This window comes from Condylostylus longicornis, unplaced genomic scaffold (genome assembly GCF_029603195.1).
Source record: "Condylostylus longicornis isolate FDR11 unplaced genomic scaffold, ASM2960319v2 ptg000083l, whole genome shotgun sequence".
Classification (NCBI taxonomy): domain Eukaryota; kingdom Metazoa; phylum Arthropoda; class Insecta; order Diptera; family Dolichopodidae; genus Condylostylus; species Condylostylus longicornis.
The window spans coordinates 1,938,863-1,961,112 of record NW_026578051.1 but is presented as its reverse complement, the minus strand read 5'-3'; the positions used below and the strand labels follow the sequence as shown (position 1 = coordinate 1,961,112).

Here is a 22,250-nt window from a genome sequence, read left to right as displayed (position 1 = left end):
GCTAAAAATAAATGCTAAAAATGCTACAATTACTTCTACATTTCAAAATTTGACAATTCGTTTTACACCAGTTTAATTTTACAATTCATATTACACGCAGTGACACAATATTGACGTTTTCTCTCCATAGTTAAAAATTATTGTGTACGGACGAATTCAATTGATTTAATCTACTATAAAAACATTTTTTTTTTCTAACAAATTTTTAATAAAAAAATTAATATGAATTAGTTTTTTTTTACTCTGATTAAGCAATCAAAATTAAGAATTAATTTAAACATTGTAAATTCAAGTGGTGAATAAAAAATTACATTAAATTATTTTATGAATTTTTTAACAATTTTATTTTGCATAAAACTCCATGTATTTAAAAAAAAAAATTACTTACATACTTATTTATTCTTTGTTTTTTCTCTTTTTTAGGTTGAATTGGAAAATCTTAATACGGCCACAGATGAAATTAATAAATTGGAAATTGAATTAGAGGTAATCTAACATATTGTTATAATTTGTATACTATAACAATCGAAGCAATAGAATTCAAAAACTCTAGCTATGAAGAAAAATGTGCTATATTAACTCAACTGACTAGAAATAATAAAGGAAACTTGGAATAATGTAATAAATAATTTTCAAGCTAGAAATACATATATATATATTTCTTTTGATAAAAATTCCACATTATCAAATTGAAATAGACATTGTTTCACATTATTGTACTTTAATAAAGTATGCAGTATTTTTGTATAATTTATCCATATAATAAAAGAAATGAAATCTTAAATAAAATCAACCTATCCTTAATTTTACAACAACAACAACACAAACAAAATTAATCATTGGAAAGCTATAAAAAAAAATCGATTGTTTCAATACGTACAACTAAAAAAAATATGCAGTAAAAACTATATGTATGTATATGTATATACCGGGTATCCAAGATTCGATAGAACTCCCGAAGCAGGGTGATTGAATGCCTTTGGAATACAAAAAATATTAGATGACATTTTACTTTTTGGGCGTTCCTTCTCGAATTATGAAGCTTCATAATTCTCTTATACATTTTTGTTGATAACTTGAAAAATATTGTATGCTACCAAATTTGTACGCTCGAAAAGGTGGGCTCAAAAAGCAAAATGTCACCAAAAAAAAATTTTTTTTTCATCTGGCTTATTCTATAACCCTACTGCAGTAATACTGTTATACTCTGTATATATATTTACTATACATAGCGTATATATACATTCCTAGACCTAGTATTTATTAAATGTATATAAGTACATTTTAAATTTATGTACATAAAATATTTTTATAAAAAAAAAATATTGAACGATAATAAATCTTGAGAATAAAATATGTACATATATATGTACTTCTTAACTCCTTTATTTTGCACAAAAAGTGTAATTTTATTTTTTAAGTATAGTCACGTTTTTAATGTTTTTTTTTTTTTTTTAGTTTCGTAAAAGGAAAATATTGAATATAGAGAGGGGTTACCGCCATAAGGAATTTCAAATATACCTATGAATGTTCAACATTAGACTATTTTTGTATATATATATACATAGATGTAAATTGCATACATGTATTTTAACATAATACGAGTATATTAATAATGTACATACAAGGTTTTATATACACATAGGTTTCATATACGTATATTTTGATATTTTGGAATTTGTCATGCAAAATTCCATAAATTTTTATGCTTTTCTAGGTAAATAGAACATTATATTTATATAATACTATTGGGAATCAATACGAAATCTATATATACCATACAATATGTATACAAGAGTAGATATACGTATAAAAAAAAGTAATTCCCTAACAAATGCATTATTAAAGTTTCTGCAAAAAAAATCTATTAAAGTAATAGAATGAATTTTTCCTTTTATGTATATTTATTTGTGCGTATTGTACATACGAATATAGAGTTAGGTCGAGTCAATTATTATCGGTTTGTAAAAGGTCAAAAATTATTTTTTTTTATTATAAATTTTTCTACCTTATATTTATTTAATAATTAGGGAAAAAATATTTATTGCATGCAATCTATCTACATGGCAAACTCTAATGAATGAAGGAATCAAAAAATTTTTAAATATAAAATATTTTTTTTTAATAATTAATTTAAATATTAATTTAAATTAAGAATTAATTAGTGTCTAGTTCTAAAATAATTTTTTTTTTTAATTTTCTGAATTCCGATATCGAAAAATATTTCGTTAACAAAATTTTTCAGTTTAATAATCAATTAGTAATAAATTTATATTACAGTAAATTAACTACAATTGTAGCGACCGATCCACACAGAAAAAATTTTCACCTTATTATTTCTTAAAATAACTAATTTCATATTTTTCTTATTTACAGGAAGCTAATACAACATTCAATATTTTAATGAATGAATCAACACGCCGTTTAAAATTATTAATAAAAAAATTAGGTAATTGTATTGAAAAGGCTCGGCCATATTATGATGCATTAGAGAAATCTCGTGAGGCTCAAATTGAATGTCAAGCTGCAGCAGTTAAATTTCAACGTGCTAATGGTAATTCTTAATTCTTATATACATAAATTTTTTAAAGAAATAAAATAAATTTATGATTTTTTTTATAAAATTTTTTTTATAGAAAATCATGCTGCTGCAAAAGAAACTGTTGCATTAGCTGAACAACGTTTTATGAGTAATTCACATGAATGGCAATTTGATAATGCATGGCAAGAAATGTTAAATCATGCCACACAAAAAGTAATGGACGCAGAAATAAAAAAAGCTGAATGTCATGCTGAACATCAAAGAAAAGCACAAATTTTTAATGCAATTGAAATGAAAGTAAGTTTATAATTAATGATTTTAATAGCAGCCCACTATAGTCTGTTTCCATGATGCAAATAAAATTTTCTTCATTTTTTTTTTTTAGGTACAACAATTAGAAGAACGTTATCGACGTAGTATACAAAAATCTCGACCATATTTTGAAGAAAAACAAATATGTAAAGATCAACTTCAAACACAAAAAAATCGGATTTTAGAATTAAAAGTTCAAGTAGCAGCAGCTAAACAAACCTATTCAACAGCTTTAAGAAAATTAGAACAAATAAGTGAAGAGATTCATAAACAACGTGGTGATATCGTTTTAAGTGGATCACCTAGTAATTATCCAAATGGTTTACCGGTTAATAGACCACCTCCACCGGGTCCACGGGAACCAGGCGTTGGTGCTGAATTATCATTAGATTTTAATTTAGATTTGGATAAATGTGGCAGTAGTGATGGTGGCAGCAGTAACGGTGGTGGTGATAATGATGATCTTCCATCAATGACTGATAGTGAATATTCAATACAAACGAATTCAAGTAATCATAATAATTCATTATCTGGTGTTTCTATTACTACAACAACAGCAACAATAATAACAAATGAACAACATTTATATAATAATAATAATAATAATAATAATAATAATAATAGTAACATAAATAGTAATAATATTAAAAATGATCTCGAATCTACTGATGATAATAATGACAATGTTATAGATTTAGAAGAAAAATTACGTCAAAAAGTTAAAACATTAGCTGTTAGACCAGTTGAAGGCGGTGACGGATGCCAACAACAACAAGATAATTGGGAAATGGAATTAAATGCAACTGTCGATAAATTAGATCATTTAATGATGATGAAAGAATGTGCTGCAGCTGCTGCTGCTGCATCGGTAACAAATCTAAACACAACATCAATAAATAATTCTTCTATTATAAATACAACGCCAAACACAATTAATAATTATATTAATCATAATAATGTGATCAATAAAAAATCTCAAGAAACACAAACTCCAACAAAATTAACAACATCTGGCAATAATCATATTATTAATTCATTAACACCGCATTTATTATTACAAAATAAATTCTATTTATCAAATATATATGGTAATAAAAATAATAAAATAAATAATTTTAAAACAGAAATATCTATAACAGCAAATGCTACACCCCAATCAATCAGTATTGATAATTTAAATATAACAAACAGTTTGCCAGGAACACCAGAAAAAATTTCATCTATAAAAAAATTGAAAAAATTAGAACCACTACCATCAGTTAATGTATCAATGAGAGAACTTCCATTATTAGCTGGTCTATCAACTGAAGTTATTGATAAAGGTATTGGTTATACAAAGCAAAGAAGAAGATCATTAGAATAGAAATTTTCAATTATTATATATATTTAATAGAATTTATATTTAATAGAACAAAATATTCAATAGAATTGAAATAATAATGCAAATTTTTTGTTTGTGTTATTTTCTTTTTAATTTCAATTTTTTTTTGTTTTTTTTTTTTTTCTCTAAAATGATATTATTTGATGAATTTCAATTATCAAATTTATTTTAAGAAAGCTTCCAAGTTTTACAAAAACATCATACATATTGTATAGTTTCGTAGTATATAAGAACTGAAATTAAATTTTCAATTTATAAAAACAAAAAACAACAGAAAAAAAAACGTTTTAAGGTAATGAATTCAAGAAAGAATAACTATAAAAATAAATATTATTAAAATAGAAATTTTATTTATTAGAAGAAAAAACAAACCTCCTGTAAAGTCCCCCCCTCCCACTTCCTCCTAAAATCAATTGACACATATACAAAAAAAAAATATATAAATAAAAGAAAATTAAATAATTAAAATTTTAAATAGTTTCTAATTATTATAGTTTAAAATTTAATAGAACCTGCGTTAAATTAAAAATAAAAAAAAAAAATTAAAATTGTATCAATCAAACCTGTAAACAATTGTATGGTTGAATATACAAACACACATACACCATATAGATCAATATGCATTATTATCTTGACATAACAAAACTATCTTTGTTATGCTGAGATATTTTTATTAATATAATATAAAACAAGTAATTTTGCTGAATTCAGCTAAATATTAAAACTGTAATGTGATTTCAAAAAAAAAAATTAAATAATTTTATTATTTAAAAACATGAAAAGCTCGAATTAAATGTTAAAATAAAATAAGTAAAATAAATTTAAAATTACAATTAAAATTTAAAGATTTTCAAACTAAAAAATTTTGTTTTTAATTTTATATTGTGAAAATTTTTAATGTCTTTGAAAATAATAACATTGTACGAAGCATATACAAGAGCCTTACTATGTAATTTGATAATCGAATTACATGATATGGTCCAAGGGCGTATACCAAAATGCAAACCAAATTTTTGATTTTTAATCATCTACTTTTCTTTTGCATTTTAGTAAACAACAAAAAATGTATCGAGTTGAGTTGGATTTGATTTTACTTTGACATTTTGGTAAATAGTACTGAAGACAAATCTACTTTCTGCAGATAGTACCAAAATTCAAAAAAGTAAGACGTATATTTTTAATTTTTGTTAAACGCTACATATATATATGTACATTTTATAAAAATCTAATGTATGAGAGTAAAAAATATCCTATAAATTTACATATTGGGGATTATTAAAATAGCCCTGGAAGAAGCTCTATTCTTTAAATTTATGTAAAATTTGATTAATACGTTTAGTGAAAAATGGAAATATTAATTTAAATGAGCCAGATATTGAGCAAATTTTAAAGCAAAAGAACTTTGAAGAAGTTGAAGTTATCTTTTGAGAAAATGAAATAACAATTGGAGGAAAACATAAACAAAAGGAAAAGAATGAAAGCCAAAATAAGACAATTTAAGCAGATAACAGAAATTTGTATTCCTATTAAACTAAATAAGGTTTCAAAGTATAATGTTTTACAAGATCATGTTAAGTTATGAAAAATCTTCAAAAAGTTTCAATATAATATTATCTAATAGAACGTATTTAAAAATATTAATACCCAATTTATAAAATTATTTCTTTAATTATTGCTTATATATGGACAATATTTCGATTGCAATTGGTAAGTCCTGTACAACCCTATCAGAAGAAGGTATTTCACAATATTATGTCATTTTTTACTGACGATTAGACGTCATAATTATATTAACAATTGAATAAACATTTGAGCAATAAACAATCAAACATAGATTTACACAAAGTGTTTTTTACATCAAAATTTAAATAGCTGAGATCACATTTTAAAAAATTTTGTATTTTTATTTTTTTAATAAATATTTGTATTTTTATGATGAAATATATATGTCTTTTGAACTTTCAGGAGATTTCATCAAATCACGCAAAATGAATTAACAATGTTAAAAGTGTCAACAATACCCCAGCTATTGACATTTGACGTATCATTATTTACTACTCAAAGTTAATGTAATCTGGCCATATTTTTGTCTATGATGTCAAATTTTATTTTGGTTGAAAGTGACGGCTTATTTATTTATTTGCTAATATTTTTGCGATTATCCATTAAGAATTTTAAACTTTATTAAAAAATCGAATGATATTATTAAGTGAATCCAAAAAATGAGTGGAATTTTAGATTATGAAAAACAAGGCTTATTTGATTTATTTAATGGTCAAGAGGACAAAGGAATATTAATACAATTGGCGAAATCTTTAACAAAAAATTATGTGTCTGCGGATAATTTAGATGGTTGGTTATAGCATTGTTATTTTTATTTTAAATAATAAATTTTTTTTAGATGCTTTACAAATTGTATTTGTACATGGTGGTAGTTCAACAACAATACTTAATAAAAAAATGCTAACTAAAGAAATTTTATTTAAATATTTACATAAAAACTCAGTTCGAGCGTCTAGTGATTTTACAAAAAGTAGTTTGATTGAAAAAACTCAAAACTTTTGGAAAGAAAAATTTTTCGATAACAAAAATCAAAATGAAAGTTCTCTGAGTGAAGTAAATCCTAATTCTAGCCATATTGATCAGCAAAATGTATTGCATTCTGCGTCACAACCCCAAAATGAATACATAATTGAACAAAATAATCAATTATATAAAACAGATTTAATTCAAAATGATTTTCCGATTCAACAAAACAATCAACTATCAACAAATAATTCTATGTCGTATCCAATTAATTTATTAGCTAAGAAATTTTCGGAATGGTTTTTTGTCTCCTACAATGATGACACATTAAAACCACAAGATTTTTGGATAGATTCATCATTGCATTTAAAAATGGTGCAGGTACAGAGTGGAGAGACTCAAGAACATCAATGTACTTCAAGTACAGAAGTTGTAGAAACATTGCTAGGAATAAAAAATCCAGTTAAATTTTCTTTTAACCCCAATCTAGCATATGAAGGAGTTCAAGGTCGGCTTGATATGCATGGTTTAGTTTTAGTATTATGTTGCGGAACTTTGCATACAACAGATACATGTATGGGTACCTTTGAATCTCTATTTGGGCTAATCAGAGATCCGAATTGCGACAATAATTGGAAAATTAAACACTTAAAACTGATATTGAAGAGCACAGCGGTTATAAATCAAATACCATGCTTAGTTAACAGTGACACATTAAGTGAAGTATTGAGTTTACCAGAACCATCAGGCAATATCTAGACTCAATAAAACTTAGATTCAATTAAATTTGAAAAAGTGTATTTTATTTCAATATTTATACAAATTTTTAACAGCGTCACTTCTTTTTAGAATGCCTTGGACCTCCAAAGTTTTTGCCTTTGTTGAATTTATTTTTCCCAGCTTTGTTTGTAATTTTTACAGCACTAGTTTTTTTCTTCTCTCGCAATTTGCCTAATTTAATATGACGATTCGCCTCAGATCTTAACCTTTTCGCGCCTCCGCGTGTAACATCAGTTAAATCTTGTGTAAAATTAGATTTTTTCTTTGTTTTTTTAATCACGTCACGATCTTTTTTGACAACGTTATCTTTGTCATTGACTGCATTCAATTTACTTTGACGATTTTTAAGTTTCGAAATCTTAGCTCTAACTAACGAAACTTTTTCCATTTCTTTAAAAACACGTTCTTTTGCCAATTGCTCAGGTGTTTTAGGTTTTGTATCTTTTTTTGGTTTTTTTAAAGAATTAACTGGTGGGCCATCTTCACCATCACCACCCCACTCAGGTTGCTTTTTCCTTTTCACGGTTGATTTTGGCCCAGCTACATTTCCATTTGTTGTTAAAGCAGAATTAATCGATAATTTCTCTTTTTCTTGAAGACGTTGCATTTTGGTTTGAAACCAATCACGTTTTTCATTTTGTTCACCTTTCAATTTTCTTTCAGTTTTAGATAATTGTTGTTCGGCTTTTGCCATCTGACGTTCTGCTGCTTCTTCATCGAGAATGTTTTCTTAAATTAAAAATAAATTAAAAAACGAATTTATCTAGAAATCAATTTCTTACGAATTTCGGCTTCCAATTCATAAACTTTTTTTCTATATTTTTCAATTATATCTGGTGGAATAAAACGTTGTTTAACTGTGTTTTCAGAATTTTTCACAATATCTTTAACTATTTTACGCTCTTTTTCCCCTGCTAGTGATACCGAAATTCCAGCTCGACCAGCTCTTGCAGTACGTCCTACGCGATGAATATAATGTTCTGTAGTAATTGGCATAACAAAATTTATAACTGTTTTTACACCCACTATATCCAAGCCACGAGCAGCGACATCGGTTGCTATTAGAATATCAATTTGTTCCTCTTTAAATTTTTTTAGAGAATCTAAACGTTGTTGTTGGGTTAAATTTCCATGTAATTCACCCGCTTTCACACCCAAAAGCCCAAGAAGAATGTGCAAACGATGAGCTTGTTTCTTGGTTTGAACAAATACCATACAATGATCATGAAATGTTCTACAAATTAAAGCAGCTAATATCGGCTCACGATCGGATTCCTTATCTTCACGTATTCTTATGAACTCTTGTCGCAAATTGTATGCAACTGTCTGATTAGAATTTACAAAAACTTTTACAGGTTTGTCAAGTGATACAGCAGCTAAATCCTTTACTTCCTCGGTCATTGTCGCTGAAAACAACATTGTTTGCCGTGTTTTGGAACACGAAGCTATGATTTCTTTCATTTGTTCGGCAAAATATTCATCCAGCATGCGATCCGCTTCATCAAGAATTAAAACCTTAAATAGAATGAAGCTGTAGTGAATTCAAAACAATTTTTTAAATGTTATTAATTATTTATTAATTAGTTTATTTTTTAAATCTCAGAAAGTTTCTTCTCGGAAGAAACATGTTGAAAAAAATTTTCTTCAACTTGAAACATATTTTTATGAACATGTTATTAAACTCAGAGCGCAAGGTTAATCATCATTATATGTTTAAAATATATTTTTTTTAATTTAATTCATTTTTAATTCCTTTTACCTCAATTGAATCCAAACTAAAGCTGGGTGTATTTTTTATGTGATCTATCAAACGTCCAGGCGTAGCTATTACAATATCAGGATTCTGTCTTAAAACATTTTCTTGTGCTTTCACATCCAAGCCACCGATTGCTAAACCTATTTCTATGCTTGTGAATTGACATAGTTGTTTAGAAACTTGATAAACCTGGGCACCCAATTCTCTTGTGGGAACAAGAACTAAAACTCTTGTTACAGTTTTGTTATTTATAGGTCTGTATAACAGTCTTTCTAAAGTTGGAAGCATATACGCTGCTGTTTTTCCAGTGCCAGTTGCGGCACAACCGCAAATATCACGTCCTAATAAAGCGACTGGAACTGTAGCAATTTGAATTGGTGTAGGATAAATATATCCCAGAACACCTATTGCCCGCATTAAAGGTCTTGAAAGATTCATTTGATAAAAAGATGTGATTTCTTCATTATTATCAGCTTCTTCAAAAACCATTTTATCTTCTTCTTTTACAATTTCGCCATTTTCCTTTTCAAGTTTTTTTAATTTTTTTAGCGAACGTTTCGATTGCTTTTTTTCTTTCAAACGCAAACCATCATGTTTAAGTTCATCTTCGGATAAATCGATCTGTTCTTGTTACATAAAATATTTATATATAAAAATACATAACATATATCAAATACATCAGGTTACAAGTTAAAATATATGTACCTCTTCACCATCAGAATCAATTTCTAGTCCATTTTCATTTTGATTACGATTTTTTAAACGCTCAGCAATCTTATCATCTGTTTTCGTTCTTGCTTTACGCTTAACATATTTCATTAAATCATCCCATGTATCATAATTATATTCCTTTACAGAAGACACAAACTGAAATTCTTTACTGAAATCCGTAAGTTTCTTTTGACGAAATTTAGATGGTTGATACTAAAATAAAAATATTTTTAAGATTTGATCTTAAAATTGTTTGAAAATTTATACTAACTTCAACTTCAACATCTGAATCTTCTGAAAAATTTTCAACATTTTCGTCTTCATCAATAGTTTTTATTAAATCACCTTTTTGAATCATTTTTCTTCAAGCAAAAAAAAAAAAAAACAATTTTTTTTTTAATCTGTAACATGTGCGTTTTATGTACAACAAAACTACAAAACATTGAAATTGCCAAGTGTTGACAAAAATATCCTGTTTAATTTGACATTTCAATAATAGTGCAGTGGTCAGACGCGCTAGCTATTGACACTCAATATTTTGATATCTATTTCGTTTTCGACTTAAAAGCGCCATAAAATATTTTTTCTGAAGTCTATATACGACAAAGCCTAAAATATTTTTTACATATACGACAATATCTAATGATACACAAACACCATAATTTATCATCGATTTAATCTTAAAATTTGTCGTATATGCAGATATAATATTAGTATCTGTTGTAACAGTAACTTATTTGTCGCCGGAAAAAGTCTGTTATCAAACAGAGTTTACAAAAGTGTATATCTCTCACCAGACTCAGATTAAATCGTAAATTTTGTCGTATATATAAAACTTAACTACGCATACTGAATTTCAAGAACTATTATCTTTATTAAATGAATATATTTATAAAATGAAAAAATATTTCCGAATTATAAAATTCGTAAATTATAGAAAAAAAGTCTTTTATTAGGAAATTTTCTTAAAATAGTTGTTTTGTTTGCTAAAGCTTTTTTAATTTGTGAAAATCAATCCCCATCTGAAATCGAAGGGCAATCAAATATAAAAAAATTAAAGTATAATCAGGTATAATACTTTTATTTTGCCTTTCTGGTAATTTTTGAAAAGTTTTGATTTACCAGAGGTTGAGTGTGAAAGCCGTTTCTCACTTTTTTAATTTTGACAATATGTCAAAATAAACAGGTTGACAAATGACAACTTTTGAGTTTTGATAAGAATAAAGTTTGTAAATAAAAACATTCTAACTTTAAAGAAAAAAATTATTATTAAATAAAAATAAATTTATTTTAAGAATTAAATTGAAACAAGATGAACAAACCGAAAATAACATTTGGTAAAATAAATTTGAGTATTCCTTCTGCTGAACCAAATAGGAATGAACAACATTCGGCTACATCCGAAAATTCTGGTAAGATCATAAATTAAAAATATTTTTATATTGAATAAATTTAAACTTTTTAAAGGTTTTAAAAAAATTGACAAACCAACATTGATAGAAAAAATCAATGAAGTTAGTGATGATTTAGAAAGTCAACATATTAAAGAAGTGATGGGCATAACAGGATTTGGGAAAAAGGCTCAAACGTTTGACATAGAGGCACTTTCAAAATATTGCTATTTATCCAATACATATATTTAAATATAATTTAATTTCAGGAGCAAATAAAACAAGCCAAATCAAATAAAATTCATAAGCCACCCGACGAAGGTGTACAAGTTCCTGAAAAGACATCAGAAAGTGAATCTGAATCAGAGAGCGATACAAGTGATAGTGAAAGTGAAGATGAAATCGTAGGGCCATTACCACCTACAGAAATTTTGGAAAATAACTTGAAAACACAAAATGAAAATGACTCAGATGAAGATAACGAAAGTGGAGAAGATTCTGATGACGAAAACAATGTCGAGAAAATGGTGCCAAATAGCCATGAAGTTCAAATGAAACATGGAACAAAAGCAATACTAGCATTAGCCGTAGACTCCTCTGGCGCACGTCTTGTTTCTGGATCTATCGACTATGATATGTGCTTTTGGGATTTCTCTGGAATGGATAAGTCAATGAAATCATTTCGTTCAATTCAACCTTGCGAAAACTATCCAATTCGAGGCTTACATTACTCAGTTACTGGAGATACAATACTAGTGGTTTCAGGGAATTCACAAGCAAAAATCTTGGATCGAGACGGTTATGAAAAACTAGAATGTGTAAAAGGGGATCAGTATATAACAGATATGTCAAAAACTAAAGGACATACAGCTCAACTTACAGCTGGATGTTGGCATCCATTTATTAAAGAGGAATTTTTAACTTCTTCAATGGATGCCACATTGCGAATATGGTCCGGTTTAAGATCAAAAGAACAAAAAAGTGTAATAAAAGTGAGGGCTCAGGGTGGACTAAGGGCAATTCCAAATTCTTGTACTTATAATAGAGAAGCAACTTTGATTGCCGCCGGTTGTGGTGATGGATCTTTACAAATGTGGGACACTAGAAAAATTCACGCAAATAATCCAACTCAAGTTGTAAGAAATGCCCATCAAAAAGGAAATGAGATATCATCGGTACAATTTTCATATTTAGGTAAAAAAGAATTGAAACATTCATGTTTTATATGTATTTTATAATTTTTTTTGGTTTATCTTTAAGGTAATCAAATAGCTTCCCGGTCTTGTGATGAAACTATGAAATTATGGGACATGAGAAGTCTTAAAACTCCTTTGCACGTATGGGAGAATATATACACTCGGTATGACGTCGCAGATTGTTGCTTCAGGTATGTATATTTTTGAAATATTCAAATAATTTTCAATATTTGAAACTATTTTATTATATTTTAAGTCCCAACGATAAACTACTTGTCACCGGTGAATCTTTACCAAAAGAAAATAAAGAAGCTAATATTTTCTTTTACAACACATTAACTTTCGAATTAGTCAAAGCGATTCCAGTAACGAATTCCCATGTAATAAAAACTCTATGGCACCCAAAATTAAATCAACTCTTTGTTGGTTGTGGAAATGGTATTATTAAATGTTATTACGATGAAAAACGTAGTTTCCGTGGGGCTAAATTATGTGTGACGAAAGTACATAGAAGAAAGAAACAGTCAGAAGTGTTTGGTGGCGTAGCGCAAGTCATAACACCGCATGCACTTCCCATGTTTAGGCAAGAAAAATCTAGATCACTTCGAAAAAAAATGGAAAAAGATAGAATGGATCCTGTAAAATCACGGCGACCAGATTTACCTATTACCAGCGGCCAAGGTGGACGTGTTGCATCTTCAGGAGGAACTTTAAGTTCATATGTTATTCGAAATTTAGGACTTAGCAAGCGGGTTGACGATGATCAAGATCCAAGAGAAGCTATTTTAAAATATGCAAAAGAAGCAGAGGAAAACCCTTACTGGATCACGCCCGCATATAAAAAAACCCAACCTAAACCTATATTTACGGGAAATGAAGAACCAGATGCAAAGAAACCTAAAACAGAATGAGAACTTGAAATAAAAACTCATGTCTAAAGTAATATATTGTATGTTTTCATTTTTGATTTGCTTGCAGGCAATCTTGTAATCGATAACAATCGCTCACAATTTTCCATTTATCTCCTTGTGCTGTTATTACGAATGTTTGCTGAAAAGGTTTGCTAGGGTGGTTGGTATACTTTACATTTCCACCGCTTTGAATCAAAAGAGTTGGTTGACCTGAGACTGCGTTATCCACGTATGGTTGAGCATCTAAAATCCCTAAATGATGATCAGAGTCTGGAAGTTCTTCAACATATTTTTGAATATTGTCTTTGCCTGATATTCCATTTCCATTCCAAACCAATAGACCATTTTCCAGATACAAACGGCTTAATTGCTAAAATGCATATAACTTAATAAAAAACTTGATTGTAAAGAAACATGTTTGATTTACATTTCTTTGCTTGTCTAGATATTTGTAATATAACCTTGTGAAATCTTCTGCTGTGCGTACTGCTTGCTCAATTTTCGATTTAAGTTCCTGTAAATATTGTACTTATAGAATTATAAAAATTGTACTCTTCAAATAGCAGCTTTAATTTACGTTGTCCATATTAAATTAATATAAAATATTGCAAATTCAATTTATGTTTATATAAAACACAATTCTTTATCTTCTATTTACAAAAAATCTAAAATATCAGAAAAACAATTTGCCTGAATTATTGATTGACTACCTAAACCATAGTGACAGCAGAATGACAGCATTTAAATAACAACACAAGTGTAGACATCAGCGTCGAAAAAGTGGACCAGGTCAATTACTGTAACTTTCAGATAGTATAATATTTGTGGAGTCGCTTTCAGCCACTTTCAACTAGGTTTTCCAACACGTCAAAAAATTTGTTAGGTTTCAATATGTTGAAGAACTAAGTGGTCTGCTGGCGCAATATGTACTAATAAAAACAAAGGCATGAATGTGAAAGCGCTTGTGAAGAAAGAGTATGCGGATGACAAAAATATTTTTGTTGCCAAGGACGAGTTATCAAAGTTCGAAGTAGTAAATATACTGCAGAAAAATTAAATTGACAAGCTTCAATCAAAATTATATTTGACATTTTGAAATATTAAGTAGAAAAAAAGTAAATTAACCTTAAAAACAAAACATACAAAGAAATAGTATTGCATAGCATCATAGTCCGTTAAAGGATTCCGCCGAAAGTTTTAAGTATTAAGATTTGTATTTGAATTTGTTGATTTTTCTCAGTTTTTGATAATTATTATAAAATGGATTTTTTGGAGTACAATGATGTTTCATATGAAGTGCGTGGATATATGGTAAGTTTAAAAATAATAAAGGATTAATAGGAAATCAACATAAAGCAAACTTCTCCAATTTTAGACTCCGGGACGATTGAAAATGACGGATCAAAATATAATTTTTAAAAACAGTAAAACTGGTCGTGTTGAGCAAATCAGCCCTAGCGATATTGATGTAGTAAATTTTCAAAAATTCGTGGGAACCTGGGGGATAAGAATATTCACTAAGCAAGGTCAGTTACATCGATTTCGTGGTTTCAAGGAAGGTGATAATGAAAAAATTGCAAAGTTTTTCAAAGAACAATATAAAAAAGACATGTTAGAGCAAGAGTTATTTTTAAAAGGTTGGAATTGGGGAATAGCAAAATTTAATGGAAATGTTCTTACATTTGGCGATGAAAAACGAATGACTTTTGAAATTCCATTAAATCACGTATCACAATGTCAAACTGGTAAAAATGAAGTAACATTAGAATTTCATCAAAACGATGATGCTCCAGTGGGATTACTGGAGATGCGTTTCCATATTCCTTCAAATGAATCTGGCGATAATGATCCAGTCGAATCTTTTTACGACAATGTTTTGAACAAAGCTTCAGTTATCTCTGTATCTGGCGATGCAATAGCTATATTTCGTGAAGTTCACTGTCTAACCCCACGTGGACGTTATGACATTAAAGTTTTTCAAACATTCTTTCAACTGCATGGTAAAACATTTGATTACAAAATTCCAATGTCAACAGTTCTTCGAATGTTTTTCTTGCCTCATAAGGATCAAAGGCAAAATTTCTTCGTTTTATCTCTAGATCCACCTATTAAACAAGGCCAAACTAGATACCATTTCTTAGTATTATTATTTGGGAATGAGGAAGAGATTACATTAGAATTACCTTTTTCGGAACAAGAAATTAAAGAAAAATACGAAGGTAAAATAACGAAAGAATTATCAGGGCCAGTGTATGAAGTCATGGGAAAAATAATGAAAGTCTTAGTGAATCGTAAAATTACTGGACCAGGAAACTTTGTTGGGTTTGTATCGAAAATATTATTTTGAACATTTCCCAGAACATTATGTAAATTTTTAGGCACTCTGGAACTGCTGCAATCGGCTGTTCTTTTAAAGCTGCTGCCGGTTATTTATATCCATTAGAAAGAGGATTCATGTACATTCACAAACCTCCACTTCATATTCGGTTTGAAGAAATAGTAGCTGTGAATTTTGCTAGAAGTGGAGGTTCAACCCGCTCATTTGATTTCGAAATCGAATTAAAATCAGGAACTATACACACTTTTAGTAGCATAGAAAAGGAGGAGTACGGAAAATTATTTGATTTCATTAAGGATAAAAAACTCCACGTTAAAAATACTGGAAAGAATGATAAAGCAGCTTATAAAGAAGATTTTGGAGATTCTGATAACGAAGCTGAACCAGATGCCTACTTAGAACGTGTTAAAGCTGAAGCAAAAGAGCGTGAATCTGCAGATTCTATGGGTTCAGAAGAAGAATCTACAGACGAAGATTTTAAACCAGGTGAACAGGAGTCTGAAGTAGAGGATGAATATGATAGTGACGTCCAAGATAGCTCAAGCGATGATGAAGAAGACGGATCAGGAGGTGAAAAAAAGAAAAAGAAAAAGGAGAAAAAAGAAAAGAAAAAAGAAAAGACTGTGAAAAAATCGTCCTCTTCATCCAAAAAGAAGAACAAAGATTCAAATAAACCTAAAAGAGCTGCGACAGCTTTCATGTTGTGGTTAAATGAGAACCGTGAGCAGATTAAAAAAGATAATCCCGGTATTTCAATAACAGAAATAGCAAAGAAAGGCGGTGAATTGTGGCGAGATCTTAAAGATAAATCAAAATGGGAAGAAAAATCTGCAAAAGATAAGGAAAGATATCAAAAAGAGATGGAAGAATACAAAGAAAAAGGAGGTGGAGGAAGTGACGATGAAGGTGGTGATTCTAAAGCATCCAAAAAGAGAAAAAAGGAAAGTCCAACGAAAAAGCCATCAAGTGTTGGCGCTGGTGCTGGTTATAAAAGTAAAGAATATATTTCTGATGATGAAAGCTCTTCCGACGGTGGAGATAAAAAGAAAAATAAAAAAGTAATTTTAAAATTTCAAATTTTATAAATATTTTTTATAACTTGTTTAATTTTTTATTTTTAGGATGATGATAATGAAAAGAAAAGTACTTCAGACAGTAAATCAAAAAAAGATAAAAAGTCTGATGATGAGGACGAAGAAAGTGAAGCTGAAATGACAGATGAAGGAAGCGGTGGTGGGAGTGAAGATGAATAAAAAGAATCGTAGTTTTTATGTTTCTTAAAAAAAATATTCTCGAAACAAATTTTGTATTAGACCTCATTTGCAAAATAGAAATAAAATACAAAATTAAGTTAATTATAAAAACTTTAAAAAAATGCATAAAATTTTTATAAAATTAAATTCGTATTATTTATTTACATACCTTGAATTATGTAATTTTAGTTGACGCAACCGAAACTTGTGTGCATATCCAGAAAAAGGAATTGATAGAAGTTAGTTACCAAATATTATGATTTAACGAAATTATCAACTAATCAATTTTTTTTTGTATATTTTTATATGAACATATAAAAATTTATCCTATTAATATTATTTAAATCCAGGCATACATTAAAAACCTGCAGAAATTTTCCTTTTAAATTCGTAACATATTTGAATAATTCATTAATATCCAACATTTTTCCATCATACTTCTAATTTTATAATTATTTTTCCAGTATGTAGTTATAAAACACCTTAAAAATTTCTTTAGAACTTCAAGCTCTACTTTCACTTTCGAAAGAGCTATTTTTTCAGATCTTGCAGTTTAGATTTATCAAACGTGCTTTATATAAAAGACCTAAAGTAAAACTGGTGGTTTTCGTTTATTCAGTTCTAGTATAGTTCTACACGCTACATACACTGAAAATATAGATCGTATATAAAGCAATAAATCAATTCGCTGCAATCGCGGGAAATTCAATCGCAAATAAAAAAATGTTAGAAACGGAGCGCAGACCTTAAATACATGTAAATTTTGTCGCTGCCTCATGAATTTTTCTTTTTTAAATTTAAAATTCAAAATGGCAGAATCAGATATTGAAGGATTATTAAAGTATATTTTCTCTAAATCTTGTTAAAATTCCCTTATTTTGGTAGTGAAGGCGAAAAATATTTGCGATACAACTTCATAAACAATGTAATTTCTGTTATTCTCGAACGACTATGTCTTTAAGAAGTTTCAGAATGTGTAGACCGCGTAAACAAAAAACAACTTTGCCAAAGTTTTTGCATACTGTTTAACGCGCTGTGACTTAGAAATTTTAGTTCAATTGTAGAATTTTCAGCGTAGCGTGCATAAACGAAAACCCCCACTGAATTATAGAAAATCCTCTTTTTTTTTTTTTTTAAAAAAAAAAGTATTAAAATTATTAAAAAAGAAAAATTTTTTTGCGTTTATAAGCGTTCAAAGGAGCCAGAAAACACCTACAAAATATAGAACGAAAAAAATAAAAATTAAACATTAATAAATTTCTTTTTACAAGATTTTTTAATTTTTAAATCAGACGTTAATAATTAAAAAAAAAAATCATTCTTAATGATATTAAATATGAATGTTTTTTTTTTTTATAATTTTTAAAAATTCAAGCGATTTTTCTTTGTTTCTGTTGTTGTTATCTTTTTTTTTTTTACTAAAAAAATTTTTTCTTATGTTTTTATTTGATGTTTCCATAAGTTTTTCGTGATTTTTTTTTTCTTTTTTTATTTCTATGATGTTAATTAATTCAAAATTCTTATACAAAAAAAAAAAAAAAAATTTAAAAAATTAATATTTATGAAATAAAATTTAAATCGACTAATATTAATAACAATTTATACCAGCGTTTTCTTATTATCTTATTAAATTAATTATATAAGTTTCCTTAAAATCTAAATATTTTTAATTATATATTAAATTTTAAAATTTTATCAACATTCAAAAATGTTTTCTAAATTTTTCTTTTTTATATATATATTAAATTTTATTTTATTTTTTTTCTTTTGAAATCAAAAAAATGATGTTATATATTGGTTGCAATTCAAAATAATTTTTTTTTTTTTTATAATAATAATCATTGTTACATTCCAAAAATAAAATAATAAAAAAAAAAAAAATGATTATTATTTTCAAAAAAACTTTTTCTTTATACGAAATTGTCTAAAAAATTAATTAATTTTTTTTAATTATTTTTGATTAAAAATAATAATGAAAATTTCAATATTATTTTTTATACAAGATGTTCATGAAATATCTTATGTACGCTTTTGGAACTAATGCCCAAGGATGCCTCAATCTCACAGTATGTCACATGCCGGTCCATCATTATCATTTCGCGCACAGCATCGATGGTTTCCGGCAAAACGACCGAAATTGGCCGACCTTCACGAAATTCATCCTGGAGCGAACGGCGTCCGAAACCAAACTCTTGGTACCAGCGATTTACAGTGGTTTTTGATGGTGCTTCATCACCAAAAGTCGAAACAAGTTGATCGAGACACTCTTGTGTCTTGAAAATTTTCACGGGACAATTCCATTTTTTGACCGAGATGAATTTTTCAAGTTACTGTAAACAAAACAATTTGCCCTCGAATGACAAAACGTTCTGAGTGAAGTTGTCCTAAAAAATGTCAAACTTTCCAATGGAAGTGTCAGATTGCACCTGGCAGCACTAGTATTGCCAGGACCCGAAATATAAATAGTGACCCTCGTAAATTTCCTATTTCAATGAAATAAATAGTGACCCTCGTAAATTTCCTATTTTAATGAAATAAATAGTTATGTTATTGGTGAGTAGGTTTTCTGAGTGCGCTCCAATATCAAAAATTGATTGATTGTTGTCCCTTATATAATGCATTGTTTTACTGTTTTCAACACTAACACACTGTTTTTTTTTTGTTTTATGCACTCCTTATATTCTTAATAGTTTTTTTTTTTTGTGCAATAGCTTTAATGTATTTTAATTAAAAATATTTTCCAATAGCACATTAAAAAAATTCTATTTCAAATGAAATTAAAATTCGGTCTGTTTTTATTATTAAAACAAGTATATCATTTATACCTGTTGTTATTATATCGGTTTATTTATTAATGAGCTATGTTCATTAAAATTTTCATTATTTATTTCAAAAATCTTTATTTTTGGTTTGACTTAAATTTCGTATAATTTTTCGTATTTGTATTTTAAAAATGTTTTTTGTTTTTTGTGGATCATCTCATATCTGTATTTTTGCTTTTATAATTTTTTTACTCTTTAAATTGTATTTAAATATTTTTTAGATTTGAATTTAAATATATTTTATATAATATTTTATACATATTATATAATATAATTAATATTCTTACAAATTATAAACTAACTTACATTATAATAATAATTAATAATTAATAAAATTTCTAAATACAAATTATATAATTTTATTTCGATTTTTTTTTTTTTTTTAATCTTTCTTTTCATTTATGATTATTTGTTCATTTTTGTTCTATATATCATATATTTATTTATTTTTCATTTTTAAATTTTTTTTTTTTTGTTTTTACACAGAGAGTTTTAACATGTATGTAATCTTTTTTTTTTTTTTTTCATTTTTCAAGTTTTTGTTGTATATTTTAATTAATTAATTATTTATAAATTTTTTTCCCTTAAATTCTAGATAAATGGTATTCTAATAATTAATTTAAAAATTAATATTTTTTTTTATTATAAACCGTTGTTTGTCCACTTCTTTTATTTATTTATTTTTTTTTTTTTTAAATTCTAATTTTTAATATATAATGTTAATTAAGGTGCAAATTTCCTTTAAAAATTTTTTAATTATTTAACTTTAGTTATTTAAAAAAAAAATAAAAGTAATTAAAGAATTAAAAAAATAAATTTAAATAAAATAAAAAAAAAATTAATACTTAATTGCTTTCCGTGTTTTCCACTACAATTATAAAATTAAAAAAAAAATAATGTGTTTTTTTTTTTTATCTCCATTATTTAATATTTCTGTAAGCTAAAAAATCCTTAGATTCATAAACAAAAAAAATTATTAAATGTAAAAAAATTAAAAAAAGAATTATAAACTAGTAAAAATAAATTGTCAAAAAAAAAAATGATTAATAAAAATTTATCGGAGAAAATTTCCCATATTTACGAAATAGTAGTCCGACGCGTTTTTTTTTTTTTGTCTTCTTTTATTTGGGGTATTTTGAGCAAAATATTAATACACATTTTTTGATGTTTTATTTTTCTTGTTTTTCAACTTAATAGACTTCATTATTTTTAAAAAAAAAAAAAACAAATTCTAGATATTAATTTTATATTATTAAAGAATTTAATTTATAATTTCAGTCTTTTAAAATTTTTTTTGTGTATTAATATTTTACAATTGGTGTTTAGTAAACAATCAGTTGCCTTAAAATCGTGTTAAACAAAAATAATAAAAAATATCAAAAAAAAAAAATATAATAATATAAAACAAAATATTTACTTTAATTAAAAAAAAAAAAAATTGTTAGTTAAAAAAAATAAAAATAAAATAAAAACATAATCCAAAAGGAAACAAAATGACATAAAAAAAATTTTAAAAGTTAATTAATAAAAAAAAATAATAATAATATTTTCAAATGTAAAAAAAAAAAATTTAAAAATTAATAAAAATCAAATTCAAATTAAAAAAAAAAAATCGGAGAATTTGAAATTTCAGTCCCGATACACAATTACATGCAAAATAAATAATATTAGATTTGTACAAATAAAATATTTTACATTTTTTGTAATATTCATCATATTTTTTTATAGATTTTATAAAATGGAAATTTTAAAATCTCATATATATTAGGTATATTTTTTTTTTAATTGTAACTTGGTAAATGCATTCTGTTTAACAACAAATCTATTATAATTTAATGGTTTTATTGTTTTGTTTCCTTTATTACTTTTATTGTGTAAATTCGGTGTTTTAAGGATATTTTTCAGAATGATTTCAGAATTGTAAAAAAAAAAACGTCAACCAGCTTTAATGAGAAATGATTTTGTGTAGCCTATCCTTGTATTGGTGGTTGGTTACCAGTGTTCAGCTAAAATATGTGATGATTTCTTAAAATTATAAAATATTTAATTTTTTTTTTATATTTCATTTTATAAATAATAAATCTAATTAATATTTTTATTTATACAATCTAATATTAAATTTGCAATATGCATTCAATACTTTATAAGCAAAATAATTTAAAAACTAAAAAAAAATTTTTTTTGCATACAAAATTTTCTTTGCTGCTTTTTAAATAATAATAAACAAAATAGTAGTAAAATAATAAAATTAAAATTTAATGAAACATTAAAAATTTTCTATTAAAATAATAATAAAAAAAAAATATTCTACAAAATTGAGATTTTTTTCTT

General features: G+C 26.6%; 6 protein-coding genes and 1 long non-coding RNA gene across 7 annotated transcripts in view; 5 read left to right on the top strand and 2 right to left on the bottom strand.

Moving 5' to 3' along the window:
• Window positions 1–5,034, top strand: part of LOC129613398 (SH3 domain-binding protein 5 homolog) — a 63,860-nt gene extending 58,826 nt beyond the window's left edge. The window contains exons 2-5 of the mRNA XM_055527438.1: window positions 424–486; window positions 2,377–2,554; window positions 2,637–2,839; window positions 2,928–5,034. Coding sequence (XP_055383413.1) covers window positions 424–486; window positions 2,377–2,554; window positions 2,637–2,839; window positions 2,928–4,217 — 1,734 coding nt within the window. The 3' untranslated portion in view covers window positions 4,218–5,034. The remainder of the gene's footprint in view (window positions 1–423; window positions 487–2,376; window positions 2,555–2,636; window positions 2,840–2,927) is intronic.
• A 1,327-nt stretch (window positions 5,035–6,361) lies between these two features.
• Window positions 6,362–7,550, top strand: LOC129613340 (uncharacterized protein C3orf38 homolog). Its single transcript, XM_055527352.1, has 2 exons — window positions 6,362–6,587; window positions 6,637–7,550. Exons 1-2 carry the CDS (start codon window positions 6,458–6,460, stop codon window positions 7,518–7,520), a joined length of 1,014 nt encoding a protein of 337 aa, XP_055383327.1. The 5' UTR covers window positions 6,362–6,457; the 3' UTR covers window positions 7,521–7,550.
• On the bottom strand, window positions 7,549–10,434 carry LOC129613339 (probable ATP-dependent RNA helicase DDX27). The gene is made up of 5 exons (XM_055527351.1): window positions 10,280–10,434; window positions 10,003–10,221; window positions 9,301–9,918; window positions 8,324–9,056; window positions 7,549–8,270 (listed from the first exon to the last, which is right to left on the bottom strand). Exons 1-5 carry the CDS (start codon window positions 10,364–10,366, stop codon window positions 7,597–7,599), a joined length of 2,331 nt encoding a protein of 776 aa, XP_055383326.1. The 5' UTR covers window positions 10,367–10,434; the 3' UTR covers window positions 7,549–7,596.
• Window positions 10,435–11,222: 788 nt separating this feature from the next.
• On the top strand, window positions 11,223–13,557 carry LOC129613366 (gastrulation defective protein 1 homolog). Its single transcript, XM_055527378.1, has 5 exons — window positions 11,223–11,420; window positions 11,476–11,609; window positions 11,669–12,593; window positions 12,660–12,786; window positions 12,852–13,557. Exons 1-5 carry the CDS (start codon window positions 11,321–11,323, stop codon window positions 13,504–13,506), a joined length of 1,941 nt encoding a protein of 646 aa, XP_055383353.1. The 5' UTR covers window positions 11,223–11,320; the 3' UTR covers window positions 13,507–13,557.
• LOC129613367 (NTF2-related export protein) lies at window positions 13,531–14,221 on the bottom strand. Its single transcript, XM_055527379.1, has 3 exons — window positions 14,084–14,221; window positions 13,934–14,020; window positions 13,531–13,876 (listed from the first exon to the last, which is right to left on the bottom strand). Exons 1-3 carry the CDS (start codon window positions 14,090–14,092, stop codon window positions 13,553–13,555), a joined length of 420 nt encoding a protein of 139 aa, XP_055383354.1. The 5' UTR covers window positions 14,093–14,221; the 3' UTR covers window positions 13,531–13,552.
• A 408-nt stretch (window positions 14,222–14,629) lies between these two features.
• On the top strand, window positions 14,630–17,199 carry LOC129613353 (FACT complex subunit Ssrp1). The gene is made up of 4 exons (XM_055527364.1): window positions 14,630–14,817; window positions 14,882–15,828; window positions 15,885–16,902; window positions 16,966–17,199. The coding sequence occupies exons 1-4, from the start codon at window positions 14,767–14,769 to the stop codon at window positions 17,095–17,097; spliced, it is 2,148 nt and encodes a 715-aa protein (XP_055383339.1). The 5' UTR covers window positions 14,630–14,766; the 3' UTR covers window positions 17,098–17,199.
• Window positions 17,200–19,341: 2,142 nt separating this feature from the next.
• Window positions 19,342–20,794, top strand: LOC129613395 (uncharacterized). Its single transcript, XR_008697305.1, has 2 exons — window positions 19,342–19,600; window positions 19,640–20,794. It is a non-coding gene; the product is annotated as an uncharacterized LOC129613395 (long non-coding RNA).
• The last annotated feature ends 1,456 nt before the right edge of the window (window positions 20,795–22,250 follow it).

What these genes read in the sequence shown, in the direction of transcription:
- LOC129613340 (XM_055527352.1), top strand. Translation starts at nt 6,458, where the DNA reads ATGAGTGGAATTTTAGATTATGAAAAACAAGGCTTATTTGATTTATTT. An exon ending in GTCTGCGGATAATTTAGATG is followed by an intron (nt 6,588 to 6,636) that starts GTTGGTTATAGC and finishes AATTTTTTTTAG; the next exon opens with ATGCTTTACAAATTGTATTT.
- LOC129613339 (XM_055527351.1), bottom strand. Translation starts at nt 10,366, where the DNA reads ATGATTCAAAAAGGTGATTTAATAAAAACTATTGATGAAGACGAAAAT. An exon ending in ATTCAGATGTTGAAGTTGAA is followed by an intron (nt 10,222 to 10,279) that starts GTTAGTATAAAT and finishes TTTTTATTTTAG; the next exon opens with TATCAACCATCTAAATTTCG. An exon ending in TTGATTCTGATGGTGAAGAG is followed by an intron (nt 9,919 to 10,002) that starts GTACATATATTT and finishes TAACAAGAACAG; the next exon opens with ATCGATTTATCCGAAGATGA.
- LOC129613366 (XM_055527378.1), top strand. Translation starts at nt 11,321, where the DNA reads ATGAACAAACCGAAAATAACATTTGGTAAAATAAATTTGAGTATTCCT. An exon ending in GGCTACATCCGAAAATTCTG is followed by an intron (nt 11,421 to 11,475) that starts GTAAGATCATAA and finishes AACTTTTTAAAG; the next exon opens with GTTTTAAAAAAATTGACAAA. An exon ending in GGTACAATTTTCATATTTAG is followed by an intron (nt 12,594 to 12,659) that starts GTAAAAAAGAAT and finishes TTTATCTTTAAG; the next exon opens with GTAATCAAATAGCTTCCCGG.
- LOC129613367 (XM_055527379.1), bottom strand. An exon ending in ATCTAGACAAGCAAAGAAAT is followed by an intron (nt 13,877 to 13,933) that starts GTAAATCAAACA and finishes TATGCATTTTAG; the next exon opens with CAATTAAGCCGTTTGTATCT.
- LOC129613353 (XM_055527364.1), top strand. Translation starts at nt 14,767, where the DNA reads ATGGATTTTTTGGAGTACAATGATGTTTCATATGAAGTGCGTGGATAT. An exon ending in GGACCAGGAAACTTTGTTGG is followed by an intron (nt 15,829 to 15,884) that starts GTTTGTATCGAA and finishes GTAAATTTTTAG; the next exon opens with GCACTCTGGAACTGCTGCAA. An exon ending in ATAAAAAGAAAAATAAAAAA is followed by an intron (nt 16,903 to 16,965) that starts GTAATTTTAAAA and finishes TTTTATTTTTAG; the next exon opens with GATGATGATAATGAAAAGAA.